This window comes from Pipistrellus kuhlii, unplaced genomic scaffold, assembly GCF_014108245.1.
Source record: "Pipistrellus kuhlii isolate mPipKuh1 unplaced genomic scaffold, mPipKuh1.p scaffold_m20_p_16, whole genome shotgun sequence".
Classification (NCBI taxonomy): domain Eukaryota; kingdom Metazoa; phylum Chordata; class Mammalia; order Chiroptera; family Vespertilionidae; genus Pipistrellus; species Pipistrellus kuhlii.
In genome coordinates this window covers 4307891-4332992 of record NW_023425471.1, presented here as the reverse complement: position 1 = coordinate 4332992, position 25102 = coordinate 4307891, and the positions used below count along the sequence as shown (strand labels likewise).

The 25102-nt window shown below is 41.6% G+C and overlaps 1 protein-coding gene across 2 annotated transcripts in view; it reads right to left on the bottom strand.

The window, feature by feature from the left end:
• Window positions 1-1818, bottom strand: part of NHS (NHS actin remodeling regulator) — a 333341-nt gene extending 331523 nt beyond the window's left edge. For both annotated transcript variants that reach the window (XM_036439580.2, XM_036439581.2), the window contains exon 1: window positions 702-1818. In XM_036439580.2, the coding sequence (XP_036295473.1) occupies window positions 702-1251 (550 nt within the window). In that variant the 5' untranslated portion in view covers window positions 1252-1818. The remainder of the gene's footprint in view (window positions 1-701) is intronic.
• Window positions 1819-25102: the final 23284 nt, after the last annotated feature.

Here is a 25102-nt window from a genome sequence, read left to right as displayed (position 1 = left end):
AGAGATGGCCAGGGGTCTCTCCGATCTCCCCAGGGCCCGTGATACTCCTCCCTCCACGGCCCTCCCTTGGCCTCTCTGGGCCACAAGGTTGGAGCGAAGTGCTTCAGAGTTCTTCTCTCCAGGAGGCAAGAGGCGCCATGCTACAAGGCACAGGAGCTCGAGGCACAAGTTCGGGGCTCCTTGCAGCCCTTGAGGTCACAGAAAGAGTGACAAAACCGTCCAGGCAAAGCAGGAGCCTTAAAAAGACACTCACTGCTCCTGGAGCCCCCAAGCACGAGTGGGGGTGGGGTCGGACTACAGGGCTCAGGTTGGGCCACTAAAAACCACATAAGTTGCACCAACCCCCGCCCCCCACCACCACCACCACGGGGAAGGGACAAGGAAGGTGATTACCAGAGGTGAATAACAGACCCCTCGGCCTCCTGTGCCGCCATCAACACCCCCTTTCAGCCCTTGGCTAGCTTTGAGTCCCTCCTGAGGCTGCCCCTTCAACTTTCTCCCCTCTGCTTCTGTATCCCTGCAAACTCCCAGCACCTGGAGGACCTGGGTGGGTCCCAGGGGAAGGAAGGGGTGGCGAGGCAGGACTAAGGTGCGAGCTGCAGTGGGCGCGGCGCCTCGGGGCTGGGATTGCGGTGGCCGGGGAGGGCAGGCGGAGGGTGCGGCGCGGGAGCGGAGCGCCGGCTGGAGGCGCGGATACTCACGCACGGTCTCCTGCTTGGGGTCCAGCGTGCCGAGGACGCGCTGCACGCCGCCGAGCTTGCCCTGCAGGGCCCAGACGCGGCGGTGGGTCAGCTGGATGTCGCTCTCGAGCTCCTGGAACAGGCTGCACGCGTGCCGGGCCACGTCCGAGAGCTGCCGGAGGACCCGGGCCAGCGCGGCGTTGTTGACCGCGCACAGGTCCAGCATGAGCAGCACGGCCGCCGCAGCCGCCGAGGGCGCCTCGCCCGCCCCGGCCGCTGCCTCCGGGGGCCCCGCGGCGCTCTCCTCGCCCGCCGCGGTTACCTCTCCGAGGGGCGGCTGCGCCTGGTCGGTCGGAGCGGGCAGCGGGGGTGGTGGCGGCCCGGAAGGTGCAGGGGGCTCCCGGGGAGGATCCTCCGGCCCCGGCTCCACGGCCTGGTCCCTCTGGCTGGGCGGCTGCAGGGGCGGCGGCGGCTCTGCGCTGCCTCCGCTCGCCTCCTCCGCCGGGCCGGGCGGCGGGCGCCGCTGCCGGCACAGCCACTGCGGCTCCACGATCCGCTTGGCGAAAGGCATCCCGCGCCGCCGGGCTGAGACTTTCTGGTCTCCCCAAAGCGCCCCCTTGCAAGCTGGGGGCCGGGCGCGCCCACCTGGGCGCACAGGGGCAGGAGTAGGCGCGCTGGGGCAGTCCGGGTACGCGGGGGTCTGTCTCCTCAGTTCACCTGGCGTCCTCCTCTCCCCGCCCTCCCGCTAGCAAATCGGGGTACCCGGTTCTCCTCCTCCGGGTGCAAGCTCCAGGGGAGGATGACAAGCGTGGGTCCTAGAAATCCTGGGGTGCGCCCGGGCTCTGCTCACTTGCTTCCAACCCGGGTCAGCTGGCTCAGCTCCATCATTCTGGCGCTCGCCACCACCGCCCCGGCCGCCGCCGCCGCCACCGCCTATATAAATGGGCGTGTGTGTGTGTGTGTGTGTGTGTGTGTGTGTGTGTGTGTGTACGCGCGCGCGCGCGCGCGCGCGCGCGCGTGTGTCTGGGTGGGTGGGTGTGAGTGTGTGCGCGCCTCAGTTTGAAAGTACCCCGACGCAGGCCTCTCCCCGCGCGCCCTTTGGCCGCTCCTGGGAGCTATCGCGCCCAAGCTCTCTCCCTCTCTGGGCCAGGAGGAGGTTTCAGAGAGGCGCTTTGAAAACCCGGAGAGAGGAATCCGCCTCCAGCCCCGGCGCAGGAGGCGGCGCGGGGGCGGCGGGGCCGACGCAGGGCGGGGGGTGGGGGTGGGGGAGTCCAGGGCCAGAGGGGCGCAGCGCCCCGTGTGACCGCTGGGAGTCACTGGTGGCCTCACGGGGCGTGTGCCGAAGCAAAAACACTCCCTCGAATCCAAGGGGGTTAGGATTGAGACCATCAGCATGGCAGGGCAGGGAATCCTCAAGTTGGGGTTGGATGCGGGTACAAAACGCAGAGGTAGAGGGGTGGGGTACTGGGGGTGCAGTAGATCCAGCATGTTGAAGCAAGTTGCCTCACCGAATTCCAGCTCTGGGCAAGTCCTTTGGGTTCTTAGCAGGGAAAGCCAGGCGGCCCCTAAGAGTGCCCTGGGCTCTGTGAGCCCAGTGAGACAGCTGGGAAGGATGACCAGGCATGGGTGCACCCCAATGCAGCCACAGTGGGCCGGGGTGCCATTTATATCCCCTGCCCAAGCTTCACTGGGCCAGGTCTCTACAGAACATCATGAATGAGACCCAAACCACCAATGAGCAAACCAAACCCTTCAGAAAACTGCTTGCAAAACGCACTGACGTGTTAGCTGACATAACTAGGATTACCTTTCTGTCACCCTACTGCGCTGATCACACACAGGGTTTTTTAAGTCCTCCATCAGAGAGATGATGATTCACAGAAGAAACTTTTCCTCTTCAGTTAACTGGAAGGTATAATTTCGAAAAAGCCATGTATTTCTATGGCAGCAGACTGGATACCGTCAGCCTAAAACGTTTGTAAAATGAGTATGGGAAATGTTAATAAAATATATGCTTTCATCCCTCCAAAAAGAATACTGTAAAAGTTTTTTTTTTTTTTTTTAAAGCCAGAAGCCAAATCTTGGGAATGCAGCCTTTATTTCATGTGTCTAAAGAGAACAAGAGGGGAAAATGTTTTATGGCAACAATAAAGTCCTCCAGACCTGTGGTAGTGTCTCCTCTCCTCACTCTTGCTTTAGCAGAGCCAGCACAGGGCCCAACAATCAGCTCTTCGGACTGGCCCACACTTTAGTTATAAAAGCTTCAACAGACCCTTCTCTTATTCTACCTAAAAAAGTAAGATGTTTGGCAAGAGAATGTCCTTGTTCCTCAAAGATCCAGGCTAGGGGTAAAAGGGTCATGATGTCTACAAGATACACATAAATGTTTCAGTACCAATGACAAGAATAATTATAATAACAATAATGTATAGGTAGAGAGAGAGAAGAAGAAGAAAATACAGCCAAATGTGCAAAATCGTGCGTCTAAGTAAAGGGCATATTGGGATTCGTCATCCATTTCTTGCAACTTTAAATTTGGTTTGGTTTCCAAATAAAAAGTGAAAGAAAGAAGACTTTGGGAAAAGATCTTTTTGGAGTTGTTCTTTATCTCACAAGATTTAAAAAGTTTAGGGCTGGCTGTTTTCAAATTTAGCTTGACTTTTTAATATATTCGAGATTCTCAACATGAGCTCTGCTAGGTAGCCAAGCCACACACTCCTCCCTAAATATATTGAGATAAAAAGAAGAAGAAGAAGAAGAAGAAGAAGAAGGAGAAGAAGAAGAAGAAGAAGAAGAAGAAGAAGAAGAAGAAGAAGAAGAAGAAGAAGGTTGTTAAAGGCATCCCATTAGCAAGGCTGCCCTGCCTCTCATTCCTCCTCTCACAGCACTGTCCTACTAATAGCATTCAAGGGTCCTGTGGAAGGGGTGCAGCTGGACTCTGACATAGGCAATGAGTGGTGGTGAGTTCTCGCTTCCAATTATTGGCAGATTCCTTCCTGGGCCCCAGAGCCCCCATCCACCCAGAGAGGTGATTGAAGGGGTGGGGCAGTCCTCCTCCATGCCCAGGAGGTAGAGGATTCTATGGGGTAATTAAGTTTAAGAAAAGGCCCCAAGACCCACCTCAAGATTTCAAAATGATTCAAAGCACAGTTCAGCTATGCAAAAAGGACAATTCTTTGTAATCACTTAGACTTCTAGACACATCCCAGTAAAGCCATTTTGCTCAAATAAACTTTGATTTTACTTTTTGATCTCCTTTATTCTCACCACCCCCCCCCCCCCCATACACACACACACCTTTGGTAGTCTCTGGTGACCTAAGGTCACTTTATTTTTTCTTTTTGACTTTGAAAGATAGCTTCCTTCAGAGTCACAAAAGAAAAACTAATAAAAAGGAAAAATACGTTGATATGGTTGGTTGATATTTCTCAGTCAACTGTAAGGTATGAATAAAGGCACCTTTAAAAATGTGATTGTTGCCCTAACTCAGTGGTCGGCTCAGTGGATAGAGCATCGGCCTGCAGACTGAAGGGTCCAAGGTTCGATTCCAGACAGAGGCATGTACCTTGGTTGTGGGCACATCCCCAGTAGCGGGTGTGCAGGAGGCAGCTGATTGATGTTTCTAACTCTCTATCCCTCTCCCTTCCTCTTTTTAAAAATATCAATAAAATATATATATTTTTTAAATGTGACTGTTATACACCCAGAACACCATCTTAACAAGAAATGCATGCTACTATGCAAGGGCAACTTCAGGACAGTCTCCTGACTTCACTGTATCCCTTCCAACTTCAAGCCCCTCCTATGTGGCTTACCCCACACACACACACACACACACATGCATATTTTAGTTTGGTTCCTACCTTATAGAACTGAAATCAACAAGTTATAACAACCACATATAATCATGATGGAATGGGTGAATATTCTCCCCCCCCCCTTTTTAAATTTAATTTATTGGGGTAATATTGGTTAATGATATATAATTCAGGTGTACAAAATCTTAATGCTGATGTTTTCCCACAGATCCATGAGTTATGCCTTTCTTATTCAAATCTCCAATAGCATCATTTTACTCTGAGTTTTCTCACAAAAAGCTCTGATGACACCAAAATTGACATCTGAAGCCAGATTTTTATACCTACTTACATGTGTTGATCTCTCCTATCATATACCCCCCTACCCATGTACACATATTTATTACCATGAGTTTATAGCCAAAATGGAAAGGAAAGGCAGCACTGAAAAATGACTCCATTGCCTAATCCTCAGCTCAAAGGCCAGCACAATTTCCCCATAGACTATAGTGTTCAGTCAGTAAAAACCTTATGCCATTGTAAAATGAAAGAAATATCCTGTCTCTGTCACCACACCCCATAGTTACACTCTTGTTCGCTTTAGCCCAGTAGGAAGAAGGTCTTTCTTCAAGGAAAGGGTTAACATAGAGGGGTCTATAAGGCACCTCTGCCTGCCATCAGCTAGCCCTCTACATCTGCAGATCGGTATTCAAGTTTCCTCTAGAAACTCACAAGCAACAAAGCAGAGATTGCTGAAAGGTTCTTCACCAAAAATGTTTGTTCTGTTTCAAATAACCCAGCATTGTTGCAGCACCATCATTATTTCTACTTAAAAATATTTGTATTGTCTAAGAAATTCCAGGAAATACATGGCCTTGTTAGCATAATCACGTAATTATAGTGACTGAGGTCTCCCTCCACCCAATTGCATATATTCCTCACTTAATCACTTTAATTCACTCTTTAAAGCCCCATCACTAAGTAAAAACTGTTAAATAAAAAGTTTTCAGTAAATTTATTAGAATAAATATGACTATTCCATCCCAACCTAAGTTACTCAGACCATTTCACAGGTAGAAAAATATAGCAAATTCATATAAGTTAAAAGCAACAATTTGAAAGTAAATGAATATGTTTTTGTCTATAAAATGTAATATTTTATAATGGAGGTTCACTATACTTGCCAAAGGAAGAGAAGCAGATTTGAGAGTGGTTAGCAATGGCTGGAGGAGAAGGGAGAGGTTGCCATTCTTGGTTAGTCATATGGTTCATATTCAAGCAGCAAACTTTTTGGAGCTCATGGTTATCCTATACTCAACCTGCACCCACAAATAAAGAATGGCACAGAAAAACACCTTTAGGGAAAAATAAAAACTAAAGTCGAGATAGCCATGAAACATACAGGAAGAAGGCTTAGCACAGCCAAGAGAAGGATGATGAAGATGGTACTATTCTCTCCCCCACAGCAGGAGACCACCACCTCATGCTTCCCAGGAGGTTCTCCCAAGTTTCATGTTAGCTGCTGAGCTCTGGATTCACCACCTCCCTCTCTTCTTTAGCTTTGCTGGTTCCTGGGAGGAAGTCAGTAGTAGCCCATGGATATATGCCATCTTGTAGGAGGGAACATGCATTCTTCCAGACCTATGGTTCACAGCATAAACATTATGCCCAAAGCCTGCACAGCTTAGTTTTTGAAACTCAAAAGTCCCACCTCTTCCAGTTCAAGAACCTTAAATTTGGCTTTGTGTACCTATGTTCCCAGGAAACATCAAGGGGAAAATTCATTAGTATCTCAAACTATGAAGCCACAATACACATCAGTATAAGCACATGCATATTGTCAACTATCCATTGTATGGTTTTAAAGGGGGAAAAAGATTATATACCACTACTGAAAGTTTCCCTTTGTTTTAGTTTGTGCTTTTCTTCCTCCAAAATCCTCATTTAGCCTATCAAGTATGAAAGACAGGGGTTTCTTTCTGCATTTTACTGACAGGGAAATGGGCAAGAAAAAAATAATGCTATTAAATAGTTCTCCCAAAATGCCAAAGACTGAATGCAAAAACTGTTTCAACCAGCCTTTTTATCTTCCTTCCAAAGAACTGTTGATTACTCACATTGTTTCCAATGAGAGAAATTTAGACTTCTTTCTTATCTTCAAAAATCCTAGCCTCACATTTTACAACTGAGTATAATTTTAAACATGCCAAATCTGGATCTAGTCAGAACTGCAAATACATCAAAATAACTGACAGAGTTAAAGCAGATGGTGATAGCAAACAACAAGAGCATTTCATTCACTTATTCGTTCCTCTGCTTCCGCAACAAACATTTACCGGAAGCTTTATTTACTGAGTGCAAACATTTATTGGGTGCTCAAGATTCTGTTAGCTGCCAGGGATATAAAGCAAAGAAGACATAAACATGGCTCTCAAAGGATGGAATCTAGGAGAGGAGATAGACATGTAAACAAATAATAGAGAAGAATTAAGTGCTGTTCAGAATCCCAGGCCAATCAACACTGTCTGGGGGTGAGGGGTAATACAGACTGGAGCAGGGGTTCTTAAAGCAACTCAGGCTGCAGTATTGGCTCTTACAGCCTAGAAATGGAAAAATTAAAAGCTGAGATCAAGCATCACCACATGGTTAAAAGTAAAACAGACTGGTGACAATTGAGACACACCCCCCCCCCCCACACACACACACACACCAACAACAACCAGTTGCAAGAGATGTGCTATAGACTAGAATCATTAAATGCCATTTCCAACAAGTCTTTGAAAAATCCTGAAAACCGGTTGGTAGAAGAAAGAATGTGGAAATTATGTTGCCTTTTTTTAAAGCTGACTTGTACTTACTCTTTGGCAGGGCTCAGTTTATAAAGAGGAAGTCGATTTTTAATATATTTACTATAAAGAAAAGTCTTCATTTGGGTAAAATGAACCACAGTCTCTAGAGCACATGGCGCTAATAAAGCTATACAGTCATTCCCCAAGAGTTCACAAGCTTCCCCCTACCAACCTCTTTTTTTTTTTTTAACTGCTCAGAATTTGCTGTCCAAGCACCCTTCTGTGATGAAAACACCCAGCGCTGGCCATGACCCAGAGGAAGTGCTTTTGACTGCGGTGGTCCTGAAATAAATCAGTTCTTTTTGTGAGGAACTTGAGGGAGTAAAATCTACAACTCACATTATCAGTCTGGGATTGAGTCCTTGTGAACAGCAGAGGCAGCAAACTTCAAACTTTATCAAGATGGTAATGCTCATTAAGGAAGTGAAATTGAGCCAGATTTGAAGGAAAGCGCTGTAGTAATTACAGAGTTATGAAGATTTAAAAGCTATGAGTCTGGGCACGCAGAGCGCAACGTGTTTCCTTTGGGTTCAGAGACACCGCAATTACAGGGCTTAAGGGTAGCAAAGCACTGAATTAGAACTCCCCATTAGTTTGATTAATCACTGATGTGAATGCAGGCAGTGGAATTGGCTATGGCTCAGTTTGATTTGTGTTTCTTCCTGATCTCCCCTCCCCTTTACCCCTTCTATTTCCTTTACAAGATCAGGGGGTCCAGGAAGAATACAAACTTTGTATTAATAACAAGAAATTTGTTTTAAGAAAGTTAAAACTTCCTAAAGCTTAATGATTTCCCTACATCGGTATTGGCTTTGCCAAGAGTTGAATAATAGTTTGTTCTTTCTTCTTCCCAGGCTGTTAAAGGGTAATGCTGCAATAATGACATGTTAGTAAATCTAATAAGAAAACCATAGAATAATGTATTTTATGTGGGTGTAGAACATCCTCATGGGAAGCTCACTGAGATAATAATATATGATATTGCATTAGAAGAGCTATAACAAGCAAGAAAACCAATATCTAGCCAATTAGAAATAATGGGTTAGAGTCTAGTTCTTTAGAAGACATTGTTATACCCTTCTGATCAACTTGACTAAAATCTACTTGCAGAAATCATTTCTTGCTGTGGAAAATAACGTTGCTGGTGTGAGATAAGTATTTTGGGGTCAAGATGTTTGACTCGGTGCCTTCATGTCAATACAACCAAAAACTACAGCCAATTTTTTTTTTTTTTAATGAATGTGGAACACAAGCACAAAAGGTCAACACGCTAATTCAAACCTAGCATGACCACTCAGAAAAAGAACTTCGTAAATGAAAATCCAGAACTCTTGACACAAAGGCACTTTACTGGATGGGACGGCCTTTAAATTATGTGAGGAGATGACCCTTGATGGGAAAGGTGGTTTTGGCAGCAGGATATTTTTAAATAAAAGATGTCACCAAAATTTACTTATGTGGCCCTTTTCATATTTGCATATGAAATACAGTACTCCTGGGATCAAACATGAGGCAACCAACCAGCCATGCCTCTTAAATTATTTTTCTGGAGGTATTTTCTTTCTCCACCTCAATTGTAAAATCCAGGAATAACAGCCAGTGCACAAAGTAGACATTTTTATTTCTCATCCTGTCTCGATGGCCTCATAATGTGTTCAATAAGAATCTGGAAATAATGAAAACTTCTCCATGGAGAAATACGGCTCACCATGAGGAACGATAGCACCTAGGAGTCTCCTATAGTAACAGCAACACTAGTAGAAACATTGTAGGAATCCGAACCTCCTACTTAAGAGAAAAATAATTTAAAAAGTGACCGTTCTACACACTCACTAGTGTACAGATGGAATCTCAGGCCACTAAGACAAAAATAAATAGCTGTCCAAGAATTTTATTGAAAAAGTGATAAGCAAGGGCCTGCATTACAGACTCATTTTGACCATGTAGAAACGTTTCAACATGTTTCAAGTATTTCCTACTGATTTTAGGGAGAACTTCACCCCTGGTTACTAGGAAAATCATAATAAAAAGATGGGAAAAAGACCAAAAAAAAGGATTTGAGTGTTTAAAATTAGTTCCATTTTATTCTAAATTTGCCTTTCTTTGCTCTTGGGATACAAGGTCTTCACTTAGAACCACCCGTACATCTTGTGCAGTTTTGCTACAATAGCAAACACTGTTATTTCTTACCCATTCTTTTCTAACAGAATCTCGATTTTGCTCCAGGTAGCAATGGCACCAGGCAGTCAGCAAAGCATCTTTTCCAGTACAGATACTGTCTCTTCCTGCTTCTTTCTTCTTTTTCTTCAGCCCCAGAGAATGGACTCAAGGTTGAGTTGGAAGGGCAGTCTTATGCCTGTGACATACATGAAGATAGAAGCCTCATGCAAAGGGATAAAGCTCTTAGAATACAAGAGAGCAGAGCGCTACCCCAGACTTGGACTCCCCTCTCTTCCAGACTTCTTGTATTGTGAGAAAAAATAAACCCCTAATTGAGTCAGATGCAGTTCTGGTAGATAGGTTCCAGGGAAAAATCAAGAAAACAAGGTCTCTGGGATTTGGTGATGTATACCACACATGTGTGAGAGAGAGAAAAAGAAGAAACCCAGTTCCTAGGCCCCAAGATTGATGGGTGATTCACTGAGACAAAGAATGTGAGAAAGAACTCTCAGGCACCCCAGAGGCCTTTTATGGTCTGGAGGTAAGGTATATGAAATTGCAAATGAAACCAATCCCACCCCAGACAGAGATCTGGGCAGAGGAGGTGCTTTAACTAAAAAAAATGTGATGGTTCTCAAAGTGGTCATTTCAATACCTGGACTAGATCTTTGTATAGCTAAAGGGAATGCCAATAAAAAGCTTATTCCCATAGACATAAAGCTGAACAACTTGAAATGAACAAAAGAACCAATTGTGATGGTATCACGATGTGAGGTAGCAAGTCCACTGTGAGAAAGGGGGCCATACAAACCATGGAAACACTCCGGGGAAGAGCTCTTTTTCTTCTCCTGGGAGTAGAGATGAGAGAGAGAGAGAGAGAGAGAGAGAGAGAGAGAGAGAGAGAGAGAGATCCAAAGCTATTGTTGGACAATCTGAAGAATAAGGACATGCATCTACCCCCACCTAGCATGCAGATCATGATGGGGAATGGATACAATATACTCTCTGAGACTCGGGAGGTACTTATTGAGTAACTTGCACTGGAAGAAAGACTGGGGGGGGGGAGTTATGTATCCTGGGTGAAGACAGCTCCAGAGAACAAACATTTCTAAAAGGCAAAAGGCAGATGTGGAAGAAGTAGGGGATTCCACATAGAGGAGCTGACATGAGGGCAGTGGAGCAAGGACAGGTACTGGAGTGTTTCTCTAAGTGTTCCCCTGTGAAAGCTTAAATTCCTTCAGGGTTCCCAAGGTTTCACAATCTCTTTGACATGTGATTCTTCATTTGAATGTTCCATTTGTTTCTGATGCTCCTCAAACACAGACTTAGAGATCCACATAACTGTCTGGCTGTGTTAAGGAGGATAGTGAAAGTTGTGACTCCCAATTCCCCCTAAATCTCTCCTGGATCCTTGCTTAGGCAACATCAACTTACCAAGGACAAGGTCCTCCTGAATTCCTGACCTGTACCCACCATGAAGTTTGTAGCACCCCCTGGTGGAGTCAGGAGTAACACATGACTCAGAAATGCCAAGTGATAACAGTTGGACAACTTGAGATTGGACTGAAATTCAATTCTGTAACTTTCCCAAATACTATAGGAAAGCAACCTTTAAGAGTTATATGGAAAGTTCCATTTTATTTAAGAGGCAAAACACCAAGCACAGTGCCGGCTTCAGAGTTGGCACTCAGTAATTGGGCAGCCACTATGATGATTATGATTATTGAGACTTAGTTGTTAAAAATATCCTGTGGCCTTAAATGATCTGAGAATGGTTCACAGAGTAAGTCTCACAAGCTCAGAATAAGTAGTAATGTGGAGAGTCCTTATCCTTTCTTCCCAGCAAGTATGTGTTGGTCAACTGAGCATCATACTTAGACCATAAGTCTGACGACTCCTGGGGGCTCTGCTTCTTGCTCCAGAAAAGCTCATTCCATTCACTGTAGCCCCTTTTGTGCTGTTTCCCAAAAGGTCAACAGATGTTTTGAAAGGCCCATCATTCATCATGCTTGTGGCCTGAAGAGGCCAGAAGATGCTACAGGAGGGAGATAAAAATCAGAGCAAAGTAGGGCCAAAGGATAGGGTGGGAGCGGAGAAGATATGGCCAGAGAGGGTCTCAAAGGAAACAAATGGCACATTTCAATGAGGGTGATTTGAATAGAGTTCTTTTACAAAGGAACTTATTGTACAATGTCAAGTAGTGGGGAATTGCAGGAACTCAGGAAAAGCAGCAGCAGAGTTGTTACCACCCCTAGGTCTAAAGCAGGCGTCTTCAAACTACTGCCCGCGGGCCACATGCGGCCCGCAGAGGAGTCTGATCCGGCCCGCCAGGTTTTTTGGGCAGTGAGCGCAGCCGAGATGTTACAGTAGGAATTAGTAGTTCATATAGTCCGGCCCTCCAGCTCTCTGAGGGACCGTGATCTGGCCCCCACTTTAAAAAGTTTGAGGACCCCTGGAAAGGGATGAGGGAAGAGAAGTTACTAAAAGGAGAGAGGCATGTAGGCTTGAAAAAATCAGTGACTTTAGGTCAATGGACAGAATCAGCCCAAAGAGGGAACTGAGCAGAATAAACATCTGGACCTTACTACCTTCTTATCCTCTGATTTACTTTCTGAACTCTCTGTACTTTGAACTCAACTAGAAGCCTGTGAACAAGAGAACTCTTTTGACATAATCTACATACATCAAGCACCCCAGACTCAGAGGCCAAATAGAAGATATCTGGCACAGTAGAGGAGGGACATCTAATGATTGATATTGGTGTGGTTTGACTTTTGTTTGTTGTCTGGTTTATCTTGTTTTTGTCAAGAAGACAAGACCATGGGACCATTAGCAGCAGGACAGGCTAAGTATAATTATTCTCCAAATGATGATGGGTTTATGTTCACCATTCTAAACACTCTCTTTGTTCTTGGGGTGAAAGACAGCCTCATTTTGGAAACAGTCATATCTAAGAATAGAGGAAGGAGGAAGAGGAGACCCTAGCAAGAAATAGTGTTTTCCTGTGGCTGCTAACAGGACTACAGTGAACTAGAAAAAGATATGGTGAGGGGATAGGAAAAGGTGCCAGGGGTAGGAGTGGGGCAGAGCAAATGTGCTCATAAAGAAAAAGAAGCCTTTGGCAGAAAATGTACAATAGAAAGTCACTATACAAAGTGTAGTCAGGGGTCCTTAATGGCCTTAGCCAGGAAATTGGGGGAGTAGTGGTGGGCAGGGAATAAGGTCCATTTGAGATGTCACATTTTTCATAGTCCAATATTCCACTTTTCTTTTCACCCAACATCTTCCTGGATGTTGTACAGACATTTCCCTAACACATGCCCGTGGTGTGTGTGTGTGTGTGTGTGTGTGTGTGTGTGTGTTCACTTGTCACTAAATGATGAGCATTCAAAGAAATGCTTCTATTTTGGGGGCATTACCATCTCTAAAACAAGATGCAGAAAAGCAGAGGGAGGCAGCTAGGGGCTGCATTTAATCTTCTATAATATCGCAGTGCGGAGGAAACTGGGGAATGAAAACATAGTCATTTAGAAAATGGTTGATGAGTCACTGATTGGCACCGGGTAGAGAAAAAGAGAAGTCATTATTCATTCAGAGTATGCCTGGTCTTTTAAAAATAGGTTCCTCACTCTGCTGGAAGGGGGTGTCTGGGCTTCGGAGTCTGAGAGGATGATGGCAGAGGGCAACGGCCTGAATGGAAACTGCCCAAGGCAGGCAGGGCCCTCCTCCTCCATCTAGATGCATCTCAGCCCTTGAAAACTCTCCAGCTTAAAGAAGCAGAAAGTTAGGTTAATGCCACCTTGTTCCTCCTGTACCTCATTCTTGAGGCTTTAACAACATTTTTTGGGAAACTTCAGCATTAGGGGAATCAGGCCAAGTAGAAGAGATGGCACTTTTAGTGACCATAATTTTGCCAGCAGACCCAACACTCCACTACTAACAGAGTTTCTTTTTCAGATCCAGATCTACACAGGTCTCTCTTCCTCTCCTGCTTTTGTCCTCTTTGTTATTCATTAGTTGTTCTATAATTGAGTTAATGGAGATGGGGGGTATTCTAATTAGTAGAATATGGTGAATTATTTGCTGGAGGAGGAAAATTAAAGTCCTAGGTAAGCAGAGGCTAAGGATTGCCTGGGAATTTTGTTTCTGCATGTATTATAAGAAAATAAAACATAATAAATTTCTTGCCTTCTCTGTGTTTTGCTAAGGATACTTCTTGGGCCTGACCAAACAAATCTGGGCAATGGGTGAGGCATTGAATCAGAAAGAGCTTCATTGGTTTACACATTGAGAAAGGCCAAGAAAAGAGTAGATCTATCAATAGAAGGTGAGAGATGGGGAAAAGAATGGGCAACTGTTGGGTCATGATGAAATGGAGCTCTGGTGAGCAAGATGAGCAGAGGAACTTGTTTTTATGTGTTATAAATGGTTGCTTTACATTTTGTTGATACTACAAGAAAATTTTAAATAGTTTTTCAATTATTTGCGGTTGTTGGAGTGGCTTCTTCTGAATGCAGCTGACAAGAGTGACCCAAATTTTTGCAGATTATAAGCTTTGTTTATATCTCATTTATGTGCATGCATGTACCCCCCTCCCATGTACACTTTACAACATACATACAGCTTTCTTACATTATATTTTGGCTTGTCACTTGCTTAATTAGTTGTCCTTGTTCATACTGGGGTAAATTTACCTACTCTAAGTAGAGACAAAAGAGAACAGTCTGATGCTAGATCTACTTGGCTGCTTCCCTGAATTGATAGAGTGGCTTTGTGTGCTAGGTGTTTTATAGGGCCCAGTGGCACAGCCTCCCCAGTTACCTGAGGAGGACACTATTGGTGCACCTCTTTGTGGGCTGTGTACACAGTGTTGTTATAGTTAAGCCTTGTTTGTTGTTGGTATTATTGGGAGGAATTGACCTTCAGGCCAATTGGCTATGAGGATCAGCTATACCTATGCTGGGAGAACTTCTGTGCTGGAGACACCCTTATGAGAAAGACCTGCAAAAGCCTCTGTACTCAGCTTGAATGGGGTAGAGTTGCAGGGTGGAGCCGACAGCATTGGTTTCCTGTCAGCTTTGCCCTAATAGGCCTCTGTGTCTCAGTGTCCTGTGGTAATCGCTGCAAGTACCTCTGAGAGAAAGCTGCCCTCATGTTCCACCTGCTGCCAGACAGTTCAGTTTCTCCCTGAATGAGTCTGGGTCCCCAGAGTCTCTTCTGGAACTGAGGTTCAGTGCAATTGGGAGCTTTTGACTCCCTCCCGACTGAGAAAGCCAGCCGCATACTCAGTTGCTGGTCCTCTCTGCACGAGCTCCTCGGTACATGTGCTTTACTTCCACAGTTCCTCTGAATCTAAGAAAAGACCACAAATGAAAGAAATGGTGGAAAGCAAATGATATAAAGTTCAAAACCACGGTTATAAGGTTTTTCAAGAATTTTCTAGAAAAGTTTGATAAATTTAGCAAGACCCTCGAGGATATGAAAAAGGACCAACTAGAAATTAAGCATACACTGACTTAAATAAAAATATTATACAGAGATCTAACAGCAGACTAGAGGATCGCAAGAATTAAGTCAAAAATTTGAATTACAAAGAAGCAAAAAACAATCAACCGGAAAAGCAAAATGAAAAAAGAATCCAAAAATATGAAGATAGTGTAAGGAGCCTCTGGAACAACTTCAAGCATACCAACATCCGAATTATGGGGGTGCCAGGAGAAAAGAGAGAGCAAGATACTGAAAACCTATTTGAAGAAATAATAACTGAAAACTTCCCCCACCTGGTGAAAGAAATAGACTTACAAGTCCAGGAAGCGCACACAACCCCAAACAAAAAGAATCCAAAGAGGACCACACTCAGATACATCATAATTAAAATGCCAAGAGCAAAAGACAAAGAGAGAATATTAAAAGCAGCAAGAGAAAAACAGTTAGTTACCTACAAAGGAGCACCCATATAACTTCCAGCTGATTTCTCAACAGAAACTATGCAGGCCAGACAGGAGTGGCAAGAAATATTCAAAGTGATGAACAGCAAGAACCTACAACCAAGATTATTCTACCCAGCAAAGCTATCATTCAGAACTGAAGGACAGATAAAAAGCATCATAGATAAGAAAAACCTAAAGGAATTCATCACCACCAAACCAGTATTATATGAAATGCTGAAATGTATTCTTTAAGAAGAGGAAGAAGAATAAAAAGGTAAAGATAAAAATTATGAACAACAAATACATATCTATCAAGTGAATCTAAAAATCAAGTGAATAAAAAAATCTGATGAACAGAATAAACTGGTGAATATAATAGAATCAGGGGCATAGAAAGAGAGTGGACTGACAATTCTCGGGGTGGGGGGGAAGGGGAGGGGTTTGGGAGTGCAAAAAGAAACTGGAAAAAATTGTACACCTATGGATAAGGACAGAGGGGGGTAAGGGTAGAGGATGGGGTGGGAACTGGGTAGAGGGAAGCTATGGGGGGGTGAAAGAGGAACAATTGTAATAATCTGAATAATATAGATTTATTAAATAAATAAATAAATAAATAAAAGAGTTTTTAAAAAAACTAAATGTATTTCATTTAATTGAAGGGGGGTTTAAGTGGGGAAATGGGCAAGTGCTAGTATAGGTAGTGTGCTGGATAGGTTCCATTTGTCCCTCCCCACCCATTTACTTGCCTCCTCCTCCTTCCTGGGAGGCTGGTCTTCTTAGTTTATATGAGGGTTAGGCTCAGCCCATAGGGAGCCCAGAAGAAGATGGTGGGGAGGAAAGTGAGGCTGGGGCACTTTTTCAATCTCTTGCTTCCTCTCCATTAAGAATCCCTGCAGGTTGACTGGGACACAGTCTTGCTGCCTTCTCTAAAAGATCTCCAATTCTGTCCATGCTTTCTCCTCTTGCTTCTTTCAGGCCTGGACTGATAACAGCTCCCTACTACAATTGCTAGCCTTGGCTCCTGCACTATTCCTTAGCTGGTTTCCTTGAATCCTGCACACATTTTTGTAACAAAACTTACTTCAAAATTACCCTAATTGATACAGTGATATGTAAGTGACTCAAGTTTGAGAAGCCAAACCGTGTTATTGTCATCATAACAACCTTTTAAGATGAATATCATTATCTTCATTTGACAAAGGAGGATATTGCAGCTTAGAGAGTCTAGGTAGGTTAGGCAAGGTCACCAAACTATTAAACAGCAGAGGTGGATCAGATGGGAAGTCTAGTGTCTGTATGCTGCCTTTAACACTTCACCATATAGCCTCTCAGGTAAACCCAAAACTGAGCCTGTCCTTGCTGCTAACCTATCACCTTCTTGCAGTTTCTCCAAGTGAAATACAATAGTAACTCTGGCCAACTGTGATCTAACTCCTCAAGTTTCTTTATTCATGCCAAATGCTTCAGAAGGCCCTATTCTGTGGAGTGAATGGTTAGGTCTCCTTGCATTTAAAACCTCTTCAACTGGCTAGTGGTTTGGGGTTCAGGGCGGAAAGGATCCCTGTATACTAATCTTTAGGCTCCCACAGAATTGACATTGCTATGGTTGGCTATGTCCCATTTGAGGTGATAAAATATAAAACATAGTAAGTCCACACCAATTCAAGATTGGCAGGCTCCTGAGGTGATTCCAGCCCTTCTTGACCCATAAGAAATCTCATAAAATTTAATCCAACTAATAATGAATCATGTTGTTCTCTATCATTCCATGGATTTAAAGGTTTTATAAACCACACTACACTTATATAATGATTTTGGGAGGGAGGAAGACTTATACTTACTCTTTATATAGAGGAAAGAGATAAAACATTTTAAATAAATTGATAAAACTCATGTAATGTTTAACTGAGGAAAAACTGAGTGATCTTAGCCTTTCATTTATTTGTCTTCCTTTCTTTCGAGGAAGACAAATATTTTTAGTTAGTGATTCAAAAACTAAATTATTTTTAAATTAAAATTATCTTTTCAGTATATAATAACAATGAAATAAATGCAAACTATAGATGGTACTTAAAAGGCAGTGTAGCATTATGAATAAGAGCTTGGACTTAGATATTAGCAGCCCTGAGTCCAGCTCCCCAGCTATGGTATGTTAGACAAGTTTCTTAACTTCTCTGTGTTTTAGGTTCCTCATGTACAAAATTAGACTAATTATGGTATTTACTTCATAGCTTATTGAGAGAAATAAATGATCCAATTCATGTAAACCTTTAAATGTGGTGCTTAACATATAGTAAACACTCAATAATTGCTAATTATTATTATTATTATGTTGAAGCTTCTATGATAGGCACTGAGGAAGGTCAAAAATGAAATAACTTCTGCATGCAAGTAAATTATAATTTATAGAGAACAATGAGCATAAATAGCTATAACACAAGGCAAAACTAATGGGTGGTCTGGTAGCAATACAGTGCCATAATAATAAAGAGGATGGAGAAATTATTTCCAGCTTTATATTCTGGGGAAGAATATATGATAGAGTCCCATTTGGATTGACTCTCAAGATGGTTGGGCCTTTGATAGATTAAAAGGGAAAGCAATTCTAGGCAGATGAAACAATGAGGACAAAAGTCCAAAAGAAAGGGGATCAATGTTATACTCAGGGAAGAACTCATCTGGAGCACAGTATGTACTAGGAATGAGGGGAGACAAGTGGACTAGGAGAGTGTACAGGGACTTGAAGGATGGACAAGAAAAAGGCAGAAGATAAGCTGCAGGTGGGTGGGCATGTAAGAAACTTAAGCCAAGAATGGAAGGAAAACTAGAATGGAGTCAGGACTCTGTCTTGCTAGTCTTGACTTTCTATTCACAGGGCTATGAGACCTCTGGGCTCAGTTTCTTCATTTTAGAATGAGAGGCATTGGTCCAGATGATTGTGAAGACCCTTTCCATCTATATCACTGGGAGCCCAAGAAGCCAAGGACTAGTAAGCCATCTGCAGGCTGAGGCAAAATATAGTAATGATGTGACAGGGGCTAACAATGCCTAGAGTTCAGTAACCCTGTCAGCTGTTCTTCATGAATGCTTAAACTTGGGCCAAGGCACCCTTCTTTCTATCCAGTTTGATAGGGGACATCTCTTGTGAAATCGGGGTTGTACATCTCTCCTAACAGAGCTGCAAGTCCCCTCCCCCCATGAAATAGGAGGACACTTTACTGAAGGAAGACCTTCTCATAATATCTTGGCACAAAAGCAAAGGCTGCATGGTTTGGCCTTAGTGATGATGCAATGAATCAATGGAGACTTGTTTATGTAACATAATATTAGCATTTGAGGAACTTCTAATTTTGGTATTGGGAAAATAGTAACATAAACCAACACTCTCATAGAAGACAGATACAAAATCTCAATGGAATATGTATCAATCAAAGTCTATCCAGGAGACAGAAATGACACTAGTTATTTTAACCAAAAAAATCAATATAAAGAATTTTTAAATGAGTATAAAGTTATTAATTAGGTAACTGAAAGGCAAAAAGAAAACACTAAAGTTATCACAGAGGTAGCACCAGCAAGAGGCAGCTACCACTTCTGGGGCTGGGGAACAAAGGAAAGAGGTTGGAATTATCAAAGCATAGGTGTCCCCAGTCCCATGGGATTGAGACCCAGATCTCTGAGGATGTGGCATTAGCCACTGGTGCTGTTGTTTCCTGCGTGGGGTGGGGAGGAGTAGGGGTGAGAGTGGCAATAAAGTTGATCTGGAGTGTTAGGAAGCTACAAACTAGATTTAACTATAATAGGAAGGAATTTGTACTGCTAAGGAGATGTGCTCCTGCTATGATGCTCATGGGAATAGGAAACAGACAGGAGAATGTCCTTCCTCTATAGCCTTCTACTCTATTCTAGTGCTCCCTATTGGCAGAACCTAATAGCTTGTAAAGTAGAAACAGGTAAGTTTATTTATATGGTTGTGAAACAGGTCTCCAAAATGTTTTCATCTTGCAGAACTGAAAACCTATACCCATTAAACAACAATCTCTTTTTGCCCCGCTTCCCTAAACCCCTAGTAACCACCATCCTACTTTCCATATCTATTAATTGGACTACTTTAAATACATCATATAAGTGAAATCACACCACATTTGTCCTTTTGTGACTGGCTTATTGTATTTAGCACAATTTTCTCAAGGTTCACCGATGTTGTAGAATGTGACAGCATTTCCTTCCTTTGTAAGGTCGTATAATATTCAATTATATGTATATACATTTTCTTATACATTCATCCACTGATGGACATTTGCGTTGCTTCCACCTCTTGGCTACTACGAACTGTGTTGCTATGAATATGAGTATGCAGCTGTTTCTTTGAGATCATTGCAATTCTTTGGGAGATATATCCAGAAGTCAAATCTCTGGATCATATGGTAGTTCTATTTTTAACTTTTTGAGGAACCACCACACTGGTTTTTGTAGTGGTTGCAGCATTTTGCAATCCCATTAACAGTGTACAAGGCAAGAGTCACAACTTGTCCACATCCCCACCAACACTTGTATTTTATGTTTTATTTTGTTGTGTTGCCCATTAAATATTATTTTGGGTGTTTTGTTTTGGGTTTGTTTTTTGTTTGTGTTTTTGGATAGTAGCTATCCTAATTGGTGTGGTTTATGTTTGCATTTCTCTGATGATTAGTGATATTGAACATATTTTCATTTGCTTGTTAACCATCTATATATCATCTTTGGAGAAATGTCTGTTCAAGCCTTTTGTCCATCTTTTAATTGTTGTTTGATTTTTTTTGAGTCATAGGATTTCTTTATATATTCAAGATATTAACCCCTTATCAAATATATAATTTGCAACATTTTCTCCTATTCTGTGGGTTGCCTTTTCACTCTGTTGATTATGTACTTTGATGAACAACATTCTTAAGTTTTATGTAATCTAATTTATCTATTTTTATTGACAGTGTTGTATCAGAGTAATCATTGCCTAACCTAATGTCATGAAGTTTTTCTTCTGTTTTCTTCTAGGAGTTTTATCATTTTGTATGCTACCAGACCATAACTTACCAGTTGTACAGGGCCCTTGAATAGCTGCATCAGGGACACATAGGGTCCAGACAGCAGCAGTAAGAGCAATGTGGTAAAAAAGGTGATGAATGACACCCCAAGACCTAAGCACAAGCTCCACCACCCAGGAACCAAGGCTACCATGGCTGCCATCATTCTCATGCCCCCCCTAAAGTCAGTTTTATAAGTGTAAAAGAGTGATATAATAAAACTCCAAGAGTCTCTCTACCTCTTAACAGCCGCTCATACATTCAATCTGCACTTACCATGCAACACCTATGGAGGAGACATGGTTCTAAGTACCTTGCATGTTTTAAGTCTTTTCATCCTCAGATGACTAACTAAGCATCTTATATGTACTCAGAAAAACTGTAGGGTCTAGGGAGTAAAGATGACAAATATATAGAACCCCTCATGCTCAAGGAATTCACCACAAAGCTAAAGTCACAAGGGTTTTCTTTCACTTTCATCTTTTTCCTTCTCCATCTCTTCCTTATATTCTGGCTCTTCTTTCTCTCTGACTGATATTCCATATAGCTCAACATATGTCAGGCTGTCAACATATGGCATGTTTTGCAAACAGATAAATAGTAGCACATATGCAACCATATATTTCTGGCATGCAGATGGCCCAGCTTGGCTTTGTCAGTCTCAGCATTTGGTAAGTCTCCCTCACAAATTCCAGAATGCACTAGCCACCCATGTATCCTCTGACAAGTGGTTAAAATAAGTTGTTCCACGTCTTCTTTAGTTCAGAACACTGTCTCCCTGCCCTTTTAATCTGGAGCCATTTAATACCAAAGGCTCTGTCCTTACTCTCAACTATATGAGATGTTCTGACCAGAGGTCAAGCTACCTATTAAAGATTCTTTTGTTTTCCTATTTGGCAGTGATTCATTATGTCCTCTGTGCCAGCGAATCAGCCAGAACATGGATAGGCTGTACTTTGAGAGTCTTAAGTCTATTTTGTCCACTTAAACATAAAAATAAGTCTGTGTAGCAGACTTTGAAAATGCCCCTTCCATGTGTGTCAATACTCATCATTTCCCTGCATGCCAGGCTGAATGCCTGAATCTATATTTATTTGAGGACTTTCTCTGCTCTAAGACACAGCAGGCCCAAGGCACTCCTGTTCCTCTCTTCCCCCAAATCCTTCAGTCAATGACTAATGAGAAATGATGGATCAGTGCCCAACTCTCTCACCCTTCAGTAGGATAATTCTGAGGCAGTGTATCCCAGAATTTTTACTGGGAAACTTGCTTGATAGTGTATTCTAATATACTCCTTCTTCTTCCTCTTTCTTCCCACTAAAGATTTTCTTTTTGTAATCTCTTAAAAAAGAAAATCCTGTTTTTTAAAGGAGATGGTGAGTAGAAATATTTTCCAATTAAAAATTTTAAAAATGTTTTTAGTCAAAGAAGAAGTTTGCTAATCACATAGCTGCTTAAACTCTGGAAAATGTTATCTGGCAGATAAGTTTGTAAAGGATCTCAATCCAAACATTTGAATCAGTAGTTCAGTGTCAGGCCCTCAAAATATGAAAGGAAAGAGAGGGACGGTTTTAGATTTAGTAAATATTTGTTGCTGGTGTACAATATCTGAGGAATTTGTTCCAGATGAAGAGATGAAAGTAACAGGGTACCCCATGTTGCTCTCAATTTCACACAGGTCCAAAGAAGAAGTTTGCTAATCACATTGCTGCTTTGCCAAATGTACTCGGCGACAGGGACTTATTAAAGATGGAATTGGGCTCTTTAATTTCTTTTTTTTTAAATCACCAAAGGGCTATTTCATGACCTAGTTTCCTTATTAAGTAATAACGTATGGAGCGACTTGTTTTCAGTCCTCAAAAGCCGCCAAAAACTTAAGGTATCAAATACAAAGATCTTCTATTAATAGTAAGATAATTTTCAAGTCCGCTGTACTGAGTAGCATTTGTTTTTTTGGTTAGGCATATAATACATTCCATGTCATGTCTGGAGTGTTGTGTTTTGAGGTTGCATTTTTTAAAAATAAATCAGGCTTGTTTTAAATTAGGGCAACAAAAGTTTCATCATTATTTGGTATTTTGGCTTGGGATATTGTGGTACCATAGCTAATATCTAGGTTTATGGACCTTAAATTAAAACACACTTGTCTCTTTTATATTCTTGTGCTGTGTTTCTTGGTGTTTATCAGGAAACACAGACGTGTAAGAAAAAATAGCTCTCTGACAAGGGAGAAAGTTGTAAATATATATATATATATATATATATATATATATATATATATATATATATTCTATGAAGTATTTATAAAATAGATGATAGATAGATAGATAGATAGATAGATTATAGTAAAAATATTAGTTCTGTTTCTCTAGAGAATTCTATCTAATACAGATATTCTCTGATGTGTTCTTTTATAAATTAAGTTTGGGATTTCACAACTAACTTTTTAACCATCTGGAATTGATTCTGTAGATATATTCTTAATTTAATATTTCTTCAGTCGATTTCATGTACTTTGAATAGTACGAAGAGATAAATGTGTGAATTTACTAATACTCTTGGACTATAAGTTTGTGTATCTTTTTTTCACCCTCACCCAAGGATATGTTTTTATTGATTTCAGAGAGAGAAGCATAGATCCTGTATATGCCCAGACTGGAAATCCAACCTGTAACCTAGGTATGTGCTCCAACCAGGAATTGAACCGACAACCTTTTTGGTGTATGAGACAATGCTCCAATCAACTGAGCCACCTGGCCAGGGAAGTTTGTGTATATTTTTAAAGCCTAAACATCTTTATAAAAATTCTGATTCATTAAGTCTAAACATCTTTATAGAAATTCTGATTCATTAAGTCTGCATTGGGGCCTAAACATGTATATTTTGTTAATACAAGAAATTCTGAAAATATGTGAACACTTTTATATCCTTTAGATAGGGAACATCTGAGAATGATATTAGAGACAAAATACATTAAGAAAAAGTTTGAAATATTTGACCATATGAAATATTTTAAATTATATAAAATTATCAGTTGTGCCCAGCCAGTGTAGCTCAGTGGTTGAGCATCAACCTATGTGCCAGAAGGTCACAGTTTGATTCCTGGTCAGGTAGCTCCGTTGATTGGAGCCTTGTCCTGTACACCAAAAGTTGGTGGATTCGATCCCCAGTCAGGGCACATACGTAGGTTGTGAGTTTGATCCCATGTTGGCGCACGTATGGGAGGCAACTGATATCTCTCTCTCTCTCTCTCTCTCTCTCTCTCTCTCTCTCTCTCTCTCTCTCGTCAAAAAATCAATAAAAATTCTTGGTGAGGATTAAAAAGAGAATATAGATACAACATAGTTGGAATATATATAGATACTCTATAGTTGGAGAGGGTGATGGGATATTGTATCTCTGGATACAATATTTCTGTAGAGTATTCTTACAATATGTCAGAGCTTAAAATATATACACTAAGAAACTAATTTTAAAAATGTATAAAAGTCTACATATTCAGAAGGTTATTGCAAAATTGGAAAACAACCTAAAAGTTTTGTAAGTGACTTGTTAAATTTGTCATGATACTAGTAAATCCATATACTGTAATATTTTGCATATCTTAAAATGAAGACATTAAAATGCCCCCAGTATGTAATTAAGGGGGGGAAAGTTACAAAACATCATAGTCAGATTATTTCTTTTTTATATTTGTTTTTATTGTATTTGTATATATATATATATATATATATATATATATATATATATATATATATATATATACACACACACATATTTTATATGTATATGTAAGTTTGGCAGTATTTATGTGTCAAATTGCAAAAAATAGCCACAAATGATATCTATCTCTGTAGTCTGTACCTTTGGAATGTGACTTTGGCTCTGCTCAGATCAAAAGATGTAATCTGTCTATTGACACCTTGAATCTGTGCTTAACCATGTGACTTGTTTGACCAATAGGACATTAGCAGGTGTGTACTGGCAGAGGCCTGAAAAATGCTTGGGCTTTGGTGCTTTGCTTCTTGTTTTACTTGGAACCCTGAGACCATCATGTGAATAGGTGAATAGCCTATTGTCCAGCAACTGAAGAACTTGCTGGAAAGGCCACGTAGAGGAAAACTAGGGTGCCTTGGCCAACAGCCTGCCAACTTCCAGCTGAGTGAGGCCATGCTCAACCATCTAGCCCCAGCCAAGCCTTCAGAAGGGTACAGAGATACGCTGAGCCCAACCTGCCAACCCACAGAATTATAAAGCAATAATTGATTACTGTTTCAAGCCACTAAGTTCTGGATGACTTGATATATAAATTCAGTTAGTAGAACTGAGATGCTTTAAAGTTCATAGGCAAATGTTTTATGACTCTGCGTTTTCTAAACTTTTAAAAAATATATTATTTTTGAAATCAGAAAAAAAATTGCTTTATCTACTTAAAATTTTAAATTAGTTTTTAAAGTAAAAAATGAAAGCCTCTACCTAATTTAATTTGTAATTTTATAGCTAACATTTAAATAACACTTACACATAGTGCCAGGCATTATGTATTTTACATATATTATCTTAACCTTCATAATAATTCAATTGCAAAAATACTGTTATCATAGCCTTTTTCCAGTTGAGAAA